Below are 12,513 nucleotides of genomic sequence, written 5' to 3'. Positions count from 1 at the left end.
CCGTCCAGCCCGGCCTTGAACTTCCAGGGATGGGGCACCCACAGCTGCTCTGGGCAGCCTGTGCCAGCACCTCGCCGCCCTCAGAGTGAAGAATTTGTTTCTGTCCTTTCCTTTTCACTTGCTGCAGCCTGCCCATGTCCCCAACAGTATCCAGCAGACCCAGGGGACGCAGAGGACCAGAACTGTCACTTCAGGAGCTCCTCTGAGCGCCGGGAGGGAGCCTGAGCTGTCCGGGGGCCAGGCAGTGCTGTGGGTCCCCGCGCCATCTAGTGTTGCAGCGGCGGTGGGACATGGGAGTGGGAAGGGCTGTGAGACTCGCCCCTCCGCGGGTCTCCCAGCTTCCCAAGCCAGGTCAGTGTGCAAGCTCGAGCTGGGAATTTTACCTGCTCCGGTTTATTTCCAAAAGGCTTCGGTGTCTGCTAAGCTTCACGCAGCGTAATCTGCACACAGGGTGCGGATTAATCGTGGCGGGTTGTCACATGGCTGAGCACTTGGTTTTGCTCAGGATCTGGGAGATGCCTTGCCAATCCATGCATCCTTGTGTTGATCAGCCCGGGAGCAGACCTGAAATAATGAATTTTTGTTCAGAAACACACTGATGAAATAGGACGAAGGCCAGAGCTGGACTGAATTTGCAGGAATATATCATAGGAAAGCAGAGATGGGACTGTAATCACAGATGCCAGGGATCTGGGGCACCCGAGATGATGGAAGGATGGCAAAAGGTTCATAGTCACAGACAACAGTCTCCTCTTCCAGCCAAGTTCTCTTTTGTCTGGGAACAAAAAAAGAGATTCCATTTTCAAGAGAAGTCAGATCTGGGATAGGGCTGCCATCCTTCTGGCTGCTACTGCCGCAGAGTGGAGGCAGTTTGCAGAGTGCACACATGACAGTCAGCGTTTCCAGGGAGGCACTGTACGGACCCACCACGTGCAGAGGGAATCCCACAGGTTGGGGGCACATGCAAACTGTGCACGTGCAAAGGAGCTCTGCATCCCAGAAGCAACGGTATGTATGCCAGAAGTCCTGGGATCACTGTTTGTGTGATTTACAGGCAGTTCTCATGAGATGTGGCTGTGCAGGTCTTCTCGGCATCCAGAAGCTCAGTCAGATGCCCAGGAATACTAGACAAATGCAGAAAACTCTCCAGATATGTATGGGTCAAATTCCTGTTAGGAAAAGAAAAGGCATGTTTTAAAGACATAAATGGCTGATAGTCTCAATCAAGTGGTTTACACAGGAGCATTAGGTGGTCTTGTCTATTCCGAGGGGAAACGTGGTGGCCTCCCACCCCATTACCACATTGCAGCTAAGGAAGGTGCTAACATGGCTGTGCCCATCACTGTGCAAAAGCTAAGGCTCATGCCAGCCTGGCACGCAGCCAGAATTAAATTCTTGAAGCAATAGATGCAAAGTTGAGGAGCTCCAGGCCTGGTCCAGCATGGACCCAGCACACTCGTCATCATGATCCTGCTGGGAAGAATGAAATACAAAGCACGGGAAGGTGATAGCTGGTCACGCTGAACATGACCCGGCACACCCCATCTCTTGCAGGCGCCAAGAGTGTGTACTGAGGGATCCCAGCCTCCAGCAACCTGCAGCCAAAGGCCTTTCTCAACCAAGGATGGCAACTTTGTATTTATGGCTCTTGATTGATTTACTGTCATTAATTTGTCCTGTTGCTTTTAAACCCACCTCAACAGCTAGCATCCTCACTACCCTGCTGTTAGGAGCTCCATACCAAATTGTGCATTGTGTGAAGCCCTTTTCCGTGTTGCTCTTCTCTAAAGCATTTCTATACTAGCAATTCCTAACTCCAGTTTGGCAATTTTAGACTGCTAATGAACTATGACCTGGCATTTCTGTGAATATTCAATAGCCCTTAATGCAGTCCCTGTTGATTAGCGTGGGTCCTAATAGGTGGCATGCTGGAGATATCAGATGAGCTGCACAGTAGTTCCTGGGGTTTTCCCTGGAACTCTGTTGAAAACTGCTGCGTTTTTTAAGACTGATGAGCAAATGCCATCTGGTCTGGGGGATCTGTTACCAACCATTTAGCGGTGCGCTTGTTCTGCGATTCCTCTAACGTTAAACAGCTTGAGGAAAACCCTCTGTTCGGCAGCTCGATAACACAGAGTGTCCTGAAGACGCGGGGCAGACACCCCACAGTGAAGACCCCGCTTGGCTGTCTGCCAGGAGAGCCTGATCCTGCGCCCCGGCGCAGCAGGGCCCGGCAGGCCGCGGGGCGCTGAGCCGGCCGCTCCAGCCACGAGAGGGGGCTCGGAGGAGGCGCGACGAGGCCAACCCGAACACCGGGGCCCGGGCCGTTCCCAGCGCGGTGTGGCCGCGGCGGGCAGAGTTGGAAGGGAGCGGCCCGCGGGCCTGCAGCCCCGGGACCCTGCACCGCGGGCCGGCAGCCGCGGCCGGGCCTACAACCTCGGCCCCGGCCCCGCACCGCGAGCCCGCTCACGGGCCCCCGACCAGGCCCAGACCTGCGGAGCCTGGCGGCCGCGGCGCCACCACGTCCGGGCAGGGCCCAGCACCGGTGCCGCCCGGACAGCGCTGCCTCCGCCCGGGCCCCGGCCTCTGCCCCAGCAAGAACCAGAGCACCTCTCCGGCGGCTCCGCAGCCCCCGGGCCGCCCCGCCGGTGGAGAGGGCCCTGGCCCTCTGCCCCCGACAGGCCACCCCCGCAGGCCCTCGCACGGGCCCCGCAGGCGGGGTCGGGGCCGGGCGCCGCGGCAGCAGCGCGCAGCCCCGCGGGGCAGGCAGCACGCCGAGCGGCGGGGCGGGGGCGGCGCGGCGGGCCAGGCGCTGCCGTGGCGGGCTGGGCCGGGCCGGGCCGGGCTGGGCCGGGCCGGGCCGGGCCGCCCCGCGCGCGGAGGCCGCCGGGGGCTGTAGTCGGGCGGCGGCCAGGTGCGGCGAGGGCGCGCGGGGGCCGCCGGGAGCCCGGCCCGCCCCGGGCAGGTGCGGCGCCGCCGGCCGGGACTACATGTCCCGGGGTGCCGCGGGGCGCGGGCGGCCGGGGCGCGGCGGCGGCGGCGGGGGCGTAGCGAAGATGGCGGCGGGGGCGCTGCGCCCCGCTCCCGGCTGAGGCGCGGCGCGCTCCCTGCGCTCAGTGCAGCGGCGGCGATGTCAGAGCCGGAGCACCTGGGCGGGAAGCGGGCCGAGTCGGCGCGGCTGCGGCGGGCCGAGCAGCTGCGGCGCTGGAAGGGCTCCCTGACGGAGCAGGAGCCGGTGGCGGCGGGGGGCGGCCGGGGCCGGCACCGCGGCGCCGGGGGGTCTCGCGTCCGCTTCGAGGAGGGCGCCGTCTTCCTGGCCGCCTGCTCCAGCGGGGACACGGAGGAGGTGAAGCGCCTGCTGGGCCGCGGCGCCCGCATCAACACCACCAACGTGGACGGGCTGACAGCCCTGCACCAGGTACCGGGAGCCCGGGCCCGCGGCGGGGGGCGGCCCAGCGGCCCCTTCCCTCGGGCCGCCGCCGAGCGAGGCCCCGCTGCCGGCAGCGCTCGCTCTGCGCCGGGGCCGGGGGCGCGCAGCGCGGCCGCCGCGCCGGGTCCTCGTAAACAAAGCGCCGGGGGGCCGAGCCGAGCCCCGTCCCGCCGGTGCAGCCCCGGGGCGGTGCAGCCCGGTGCCCGCGCTCCCGCAGGGCTGCCCGGGGGCTCGGCCTGGTGGCCGCTGGCTGATTTTGGGACAGTTCTGCCTCCGTGCTGGGGGGCTGCTGGGGGTCCGCTGCGCTGGGGACGTGCCGGGGGGCTGCGCTGCCGCCGTGTTGTCGCACCGGCGTTGCCCTGAAGCTGCCCGAGGGGCTCCGGGCCGGAGCTCGCCCGCGTCCCCACAGCAGCACGGGTTCCCCCAGCCCTCGCCCAGCGTGCCCAGGACCTTGCAGAGGTGGTCACCGGCGGCAGCCCGGGAGGCCCCGCCGACCGGGAAGGTGTGTGCCGCTCACACCTGCGGTGTCTGCTGCCCTGCACAGAGCGCGCCGGAATGCTCGTGGCTGTCGGTGAACAAGGGGCAGTGGTATTTATTCACTTTGTTCTGGAGTTCCAAAAATAAGTTACGAAGCAAAGGGAGCGGGTGAAGCCGCTACCCTGTGCTACGGGGGGACCTGTTGCTGCCTGAGACTGGTGCACAGTGCAGCAGGGCATGTCAAATCGGTGGCCCAGATTGCTGCGTCTGGTCAGTGAAATGAATCTGATTTGAATCCAGGCCAGCCTCAGGAAGAAAATTTCCTTAGCTCAAGATCTCGTAGATTAAGCATGTAGTGTAGCAACGGGACTAGGAGAAGCAGAGTCCAGGAATAACATCTGGAAATAATGTGTGTTTGTAAGGAATAATGCTTTAATAGCACAAATAGCAGGGCAGTAATTGAGTTGATTAGGCTAGGCTTTCTTCTTTGCTGGGCTGGTAGTACTGAACTGAAGCATTTGGGACTTTTAAAAGGTCTGTTCACAAGCTCGCTTGCTCATGGCTGTCGGTGAGCAAGGAACAGTGATATTTACTCATTTTGTTCTGGAGTTCCAAAAATAAGTTACGAAGCAAAGAGCATAGGAGCTTACGGACTGTCAGGTTGAATAGGACTTCAGTTGGCGAGGCAGTGAACTTTGTAATGGCTCGGCTGTGTTTTGGTTTTGGCTTTTTCGGGTCTCGGTATGGCAATAGCGGATAAGTTACACTGCTTAAGTAGACTCCCATACAGCACGTATACATTTATTATCAGTTGAATGAATAAGGAATCATATAGACGCTGGTGAGAGGCAGTTACTGAAGAGCTGGTTATTGAAAGCATTTTGACAAGCAAGAAGGCTGAACCTGAGGCGGGTAGAGGTAAGGTAGAGCTGAGATGACTTCATGAGGGCTTTCCAGCCGGGATTGTTGATGGTCTCTTCAGAAATACCCAGGTATCTTGCTGATGTACGTAATGTGATGCTTGGCCAACAGTGTATCGTGAAGTGCATTAGACTCATCAGACAATGGGCAGTTATGTCTGCAAGGTCAAACTTCTTCAGTATATGACGAGCCATATATTGACAGGAGGCTGCAAGTGTAATTCTGTATACGTAAAGAATTGTTGTAGGGGCTAAGTGTCAGGTAACATATTGAACAGTAACACCTAGGGCTTGGTACTGGGAAGAGCTTTTAGATGAGTGAGTAGTCGAGCAGATGCGAGCTGTACAAACAAGTCTCTGACATGAAGTGTTTCTTCAGAAACTTGACAGGAAGGCAGGTTGACCTTATTTTGAATTTAATAAAAACTTTATTTCAGTGTCCCATTGATGTATCAACACTTTCTCATCAGGACTATCTCTGGACCACACCAAGGAGTACCGAGATGTACTTGCATGCCCAAATGGAACAAACACTGATTTGCTGGCAGTTTTGTTGTGTGTGTATGTCCTCAGTCTGTAAATCTGTATCAGATGAAAATGTCTGTTATCGTGGTTGAAGAGGTTGTTATGAGTTGCTTGTCACTGAAGGTGTCCAAAATATGTTTGTTTTCATATTACTTGGGGAATGATACTGTCTATGGTCAAGTGTCAGCTGAGGTCCAGTTAGGCTGGGGGTCCCCAGAGTGCTGGTTGATAAATGAAACGAATGTTGTATGTATGAGGATTTTTTTAATGACTTCTTTTAGTATAACATAACATTATGAGATAGAGGGCAGATCATAGTACCTGTCTGCTCTCATTTAATATTTGTAAAACCAAACAGCCATGCAGTGAGGGAAGAAATCCTACGCATTGAAAAGAGTTTGCTTTCTTGCAAGAAAGATTGGATAGGCTTTTTTTTTTTCCTTTGGTTAAAGAACTTAATATTAAGTGAGAATTGGTCTGTACAAGCAAATATCTTTTAGGTAATGGAAGGGTTAACAAAGTCAATTGACTTAATTTGTCAGAGTCGGCATCTACTTCTACAAAACCTAAGACCTGTCTTACAAATTGGGTTAGTTTGAAGTGCACAGTGGTCCCAAATGTTGTGTGGCGTTCAACAAAAGTAAAATGACACTTTCTCCAGTATCTGGGCCACTGTGACTAAGAACCATTGTGTACTCGCTGGGTGAGAAGCTGTCTTTGCTATTTATAGCTATAAAGCTGTATTTTGAAAATAACCTTTTAAATTACAAGTGGTGTTTCTGAGCCTCCAGCTTGCGTTGTCCTTCTCTTTGGAGGCACTGGGTGCAGCATAAGCCTAAACCTCAGGCCAATGTCTATTACCTGTATTGTGGCTTCAGTTACGTGTGTATCTTTTACCTCAGTACCTGCAAAATGCTGCTGGATGAACACCAATCCCATCTTTTTAGCGATTAACCCAATTCATTGAATGTAGTGTATTTTTGGGCAATGGCTTTGTGTCTAGTGCAGAATGGAAAAGGGAGATACTAGCTAAGTGTGAGTGAACATTTAGAAGTTGTCAAGAAGACCTCTACCAGTAGGTGAAACAAACCATTGGCCACGGTTGAGCTTCTTTAGTGTTTGCAGGTGGCGAGAAGTGGGCACGAAAAGCGCTCTCCTCCTCCTGAGTGACAGATGGAACAGAAGAGTAAATTTTTACAAAAAATAAGTCTTAAGGGACAAAAAAGTTTTGATCCTTCTAGTTGGGAAGGCATCTCCAAAGGTAATAGGCAATGGTTGCTTGCCTTTAAGGACTGGTGCACAAATGATGGCAACAGAAAAGGTTGGTTATTGTTTGCCTGCCCTTTGATTTAGCTGTTGTTTTGTTTTTGTCCCTTTTGCCTGTTCCATGAAGGAGTGAGTCACTCATGAAATAACTACTGAGTTTCTGTCACTTACAGTACTCATCTGGCACTCACTCGCTTATTTTCAGCTGCTGGGCACCTGTGGTAACTCAGAAGCTGCTTCATGAAAAGTCAGGTACTTTGTGCAGTGATTGTGGGTTGGATAGCGGAGGCTATAACCTCTCCAGCAGTCCCAGTTTAAGTTACTCCTGCTTCTGAGCCAGAGCTGTAAAGCTGCAGGCAGGTCTGGTTGCTCTTCAGAGCGTTACAAAGCAGCATCCATGTCAAACTCGGGCTGGTCAATTTTTTGATTGCTGCTTAGCAGATTTGGCCCTTTACTCATTTCCAGATGTTGGGTGAAGTCCTAGCAAAGCAAAAGGTTGCAGAATTTTTGGACAGTCCAAAACCAACCAGGGGGAACGCGTTACAGACCATTCAACTGAATCACAGCAGTCTGGGGACTCTTGGGAGAATCATTGGAATAAAATCTGGGAGACTGAGGGGAAGGAAGAGAGGGTTGCTATGTGAACGGGTGTTTTTTTCTAGCTAGGATGTCACTGCTAGAGAGCATGGAGCAAAAGGGTTGGAACTGTAGTAGTGGCTGAAGCAGTCTGGGTTTGTTTTTACAGGGGAACTGGGATCAATCTGACAGTCGTAACCCACACAGTGCTCATATGGCAGCAGCTTCTAGGAGAAGTTTCTTAATCACCAGAAGGTAAAAACTAGCTTGTGCCTTGAGATGTGAGGCTATGACACAACGTACAGTGGCATGAAAACTTTTGAATGAAGTATTTGGGTACCACATGTATATGTTTGGGGAATCGCAGCTGTAGTTCAGCTTCTCCTCTTTTAATCGGTAGTGCATACATCAGGCTACGTTTTTTATGATTGGGTGGCCGCATTGCCTAAAAATATATTAATCCTAGGAAGAGAAGGTTATCTAGGGAGAGTCATACCTTTTCCACCGTACTCTGCAAAGTTTCTTTCCGAAGGTATGCTGCTGCCAGTGAAAATAGAAGTTGCAAGCTGTGTGTACTGTATTTAATGCTGCTCATCAGACTGTAATATGACACTGTCAAAAATAGGGTTTATCGCTAGGGTAAGTGGCATAGTAGGTTTTTCTGGGTTTCACGTGTAGAGGGGGATACAATAGTACGTACTGTAAATTAAGTGGGAAAGCTTGGAAGCTACCTACGGTACACCAGGAGTTTATTAGACAAAGCCAGTTAAAATCTGAAGTGCTGTTTTACAAACCTGATGCTTTTATTTTCTTGCTTTTGGCTCACTCAGTCACTTTTTTGGCTTGATGTTTTGTCCCTGTGGGTTAGTTCAGTTGTCTGTCCCTTGCATCTCTATTTCAAAACAGTGTCCTAAGTGGGCAGAATTAACTCTAGCCTGAACAAACTAACCTTGAGCTGAAAGGAGTTAGAGCCTTGGAGAGTTGCTGCTCCTTGCAGCTGAGATCTTCCTTTGTTTTGGTTAGGGGCAGTTTCTCAACTGGTTAATTAGGTTTCTGGAAACTGAAGCCAACCACAGCATTCGCTCAGCTACTGGATGCTGGGAGGAAACTTACTCTGTTGTAGTAAGTAGATGGATATTTGTGATGGGAAATGTGCATCTTCATTGTTTCCTTCCTCAGCCTCTGTTTATCCTGTTTAGTGATGAGATGAGTCAGGCACCATTGCTCCCCTAAACAGTGAGCAAGTGAACTGGTAGGATTTGCAGCTACAACTTCCTTTATGGCAGCAGCTAGAAGTGATGACCCTGGTCCCTTAGTGCTGTGTACAGAAAAGTTCTCATCTCTGTAGCAGTGCTGCTGGGCAGTCCAGAGCTCCAGCCCACATGGAAAGCTCTGGGAAGTGAAGGTATTTTAGGGAAAGCTTGTGATACTTCATATACGCTGAAAACTTCCTGACTTTTGCAAGTAAAATTCTTGAGCCTGCATTAGAGATAGAGACAAGTCTTTCATGCTGCATACTTGTCTGAATCAACGTGGTTTGATAAGGTTGAAAGCCAGCTCAGTGAAAAATGAAGGAGTGAGCCATGAATGCGGTGCCTGGAACGGTGGCTGCTCCAGACAGTGTCTTGCAGCTCCCATTGGCGTAGCCAAGACCTGCTGAAACATTAAAGGCAACGTTTCTGTGCAGGTCTCTCTCGGCTGTAACCTGGAGGAAACTACCATCATCCTGGTGGTGTTTTTGCAATTTATAATGCCTCTTGCTTATTTTAATGGTGAGTGTTAGAGGCTGGGAGCTGTATACGTGTTTAGAGACTTCGAGTTTCAGATTAGGTACTGTGGGGCTTGTGAGACATCTGAAGTGCTGTGTGTTGTAATATACTGAGATAATAACTGACTAATATTAAAATATAAGACTTTTGCATTGGTATGCTAGCTTTCAATTGAGTATTATTATATACCATAAGTCAAAAAGGCCTAGTCAGACTGCATATCAGAGCAAGTCTTTAAGAAGATGGGGAGAGGGGAATAGTATGTAAGCGGTTGTAGAAACTGATTGTTTTTTCTTTCTAACTTCTGCATACAAATGAGGACAGGGGAGCATTAAATAAACACCTGCTCTGCTTTTTAAAAAAATGTGCGTTTGCACAGGGCTGGGATAAAAAAGAAATGAATGAAGGGGAAACCCAGACATTTTCAGGGGAATAGCAGCCCCCACCCTCCAGTCGCAAGCTCTCCAAATGAGTGAACTCTTTGACCTACTGATAATGGTACGGCCCCAGCACGGTGAAGGTGCCCAGTATAAATCCTGGGATCTGAGTCTGCAGTTTATTTTCAGCTGTCCTGAAGGGAGGTGCAACAGCTGTCCCTGCAATCTCCTTTATTGGGCTGCAGCAAACTGATCTGCACGGGCATGGAAGGTGCGGCCATAGCAGGAAAATTTCAGTTTGTAAGAGCTTTAAAGGAATAACGCGGTAGGGATTTAGGTGCCTGTTTTTACGGGGTTTGCTTCAGCATGAATGGATTTAAGAGCAACCTCATGGTGAATGTAGCCCGTACAGGCCTGTGCAGAGAAATGGTTTGAGCTGCTGTCAACTTCTTGAAACCGGAGGGAGATGTGATCTGCCTGTGCTGTTGGGGCTGCTAAGATGTGGCACCTGTAAGCTCTCTGATTTCCTCCCTTCGCTCCAGAGATGCATCTCCTGCTGTGGTAGAACAGGATCATTCTTAAATACTTCACTCTTAAAACATGTTTTTCAGAGGAAATTTGCTTTTCTAGGTTCCCAGGCTACTGAGAATGACACTTCACGCTGCTGGCAGCCAGATCCCGAGCGTCAGGCCTTTATTTCCTCATCAAACTGTTGACAATCATGAACATTAATATTCTTGATTCAGATACCTACACAATTTCTCTTGACAGTGTTCATTTACAATAATTACAACGTACAGTACTTACAAATGACTAGTACTTCAGAAAAAACATTTGTGGGCACTCTTGTTAAATATTTTCATGTTAAACAGATTTTTGAAAGATCAGTCTCCTTTCAGCTTTAAGCTCTCAGCTTAAATGTAGTCTTTGCTCATCTGAAAACAACTGGAAGTTCACTCTTAAAGAGTAAATGCTGTGAGGCTTTTTAATGCTGTTTTTTTCTTAGTAGCTTGTTTGCTGTAGCTGAAAAAGATCGAACAGTCTTAACTTGTTAAGAGTCTCACTAGAAATGTTTCCATAACACAATAAGCTGACCTTGCGGAGGGACACAAGCAGTTTCAGCATTGCTTTTCCAGCATTCAGCCTTGCTCATAAATCTTTGTGAAATGTACAGAATGCAGAATGACCACCTGCCATTAGCCTTTTATGTGCCACTGCCTTTTCAGGGTAAAACTAAACCTAGCCCCTCTCTGATACTCTGAGCTGGAGCATCGATTTGCCACCGTGATTGCTCACCATCCATTTCTGGAATCTGTCTGAAGCCACCTCCTATTTATAATTTGTCATTCCTTGCTGTCTTAGAGAGGTAATGCAATTTCATTGCAAAGCTTTATGCTTTTTTACATCTGAAATTGTGTGATAGCAACAACTGGTGGTATTGGGCCTTGTCTAAACACAACTGCTGGTTTAGCAAGAGCTGGCTCTAACAGTGATGGAGTGAACTGATGCAACTTTGTGTGTGGGCTCCACTGGCCTAACCTGGCTTATGTCTGTTTAGTTTGGACTTGTAAATACAATACCATAACCCAAACGGACGTAAACCAGCTTGAAGCTGGTAGGGCCCGCACAGGGAGCTGCGCTGAATTAACTGTGTTGTCTGCGCTTGAAGTGATGCGTCCTGGAGTACTGCTGCAGTGGTTCCAGCCTGAAGTCAACGTGTGAAGCAGAATTTCTCTGCCTCTTCCAGGATTTGAGTTGATAGGAATTGTCAGCCTTGCCCAAAACAGTTATTAATTATGGATTGATCTTGAGCGGCAACTTGATACTTCGTGTGAGAGATGTTAATAGGGATTTCTCCCTTGGAAATTGCTGGGGCAGGTGAACTCTGACCCAGCAGGCTGTGAGTAATGGGGTTTGCTTTAATTGTTCTGGTATAGCCAGGGCACTGCTCCGAGTTACATCATTAACAGAGACCCTGCCTCTGCCAACAGAAATCATCAGAATATTTACCTTAAATACCGTTGTGGTTTTGGAGGATTAAATGTTGTAAATTTTGATCTAACAAGCCATTTTTCTACCCCATTTGCTCTTTGGTTCCTCTAAGCGAGGTGACATGCTCTCCAGTGTGGACAGGTTTGGTGTTTTTGTGGGTAGCGACCAAACCTGAGCTAACTGGTTCATTAGCACAGCCTACACCTGCCCAGGAAGAGGTGCATGTCCGGAGCCTGGGCAGGAGTTTAACTGCACCCGTGACTGTCATGCAAACACTACAGACTTGCTAAGTGTCTGATTTAGTATTTTTTTTTTAATTGATGTGATCATGCCAGCAGAAGTTCCTGTGCTAGCAGACTGCATGCCCTTGCTTGAGTCTTTTAATGAACATTGCAGGTGATGTTCGTACTGTTGGTATGATCTAAATGTTGCATTAATAGAACCATTCCAGTTACCAGAAATGATTACAGTGGCAAAGATGCTTGTGAAGGAACTCGATGGCACATGCAGAATGCTACATTCTAGCCGGTTACCAAAACATCTTTCTTTTTTGATGCAAGAGGTGTTTTTTAAGCGGTCTACAGCAAGTATTTCAAGCAGAGTTATGAATACTGAGCTGAAATAGTGCTCTCTGAAGAAGGTTAGAAAGCGCTGGCAGCTTGCTTCCAAAGGAGGCAGCGTCCAGGTTGAACCTTTAGAACTGGTTTCATCACTTGATGCTGGCTCTCAGTTCTTGTCTTGCTTTGTGCTTCTTCACTGTGTTCTTAGGAAGCCGAATGAACTACACTGTGCTCCAGCCATCTGGGCTTGCTGCGTTCTGATATTTACTACATAGCGTTTCCAGGGACTGAGGTGGGTCTGACAGGCCCGTAGTCCCCTGAATCCTTCTTACATGAAGGCTGATGTTTGCATGTCATCAGGAACCTCCCTTTGTCACCATGACCTTTGAAAGATGACAGTGACTTCGCAGCAATGTCAGCCAGCTCCCTCAGCCATGTCTGCATCCCGCCTGGTCCTAGAAGTGATACGTGGCCATTTCTTCTCCTTTATTCCCTGGGCTGGGGCTCTGGTGCTGCACGATGTGGCTAGCAGGGCCAGTCTGCTTTCCCTGGGAGCTGTGCCTAGTCCTTGCCCTGTAGCTGGTGTGCCAGTCTTGTACCAGATGCTCAGCTGCAGTGCTT

General features: G+C 50.4%; 1 protein-coding gene across 5 annotated transcripts in view; it reads left to right on the top strand.

Annotated features, from left to right (window-relative positions):
* Window positions 1–12,513, top strand: part of PPP1R12B (protein phosphatase 1 regulatory subunit 12B) — a 128,462-nt gene that overhangs the window by 2,888 nt on the left and 113,061 nt on the right. For 4 of the 5 annotated variants that reach the window (XM_056361298.1, XM_056361296.1, XM_056361294.1 and 1 more), the window contains exon 1: window positions 2,964–3,418. The exons of the other annotated variant lie outside the window; for it this stretch is intronic. In XM_056361298.1, the coding sequence (XP_056217273.1) occupies window positions 3,131–3,418 (288 nt within the window). In that variant the 5' untranslated portion in view covers window positions 2,964–3,130. Of the gene's footprint in view, window positions 1–2,963; window positions 3,419–12,513 lie in introns of those variants that run through there. 5 annotated transcript variants of the gene reach the window in all.

The sequence above is a fragment of the Falco biarmicus genome, chromosome 16 (assembly GCF_023638135.1).
Source record: "Falco biarmicus isolate bFalBia1 chromosome 16, bFalBia1.pri, whole genome shotgun sequence".
In the NCBI taxonomy this organism is placed as follows: domain Eukaryota; kingdom Metazoa; phylum Chordata; class Aves; order Falconiformes; family Falconidae; genus Falco; species Falco biarmicus.
This window is presented reverse-complemented; position numbering and strand designations above follow the sequence as displayed.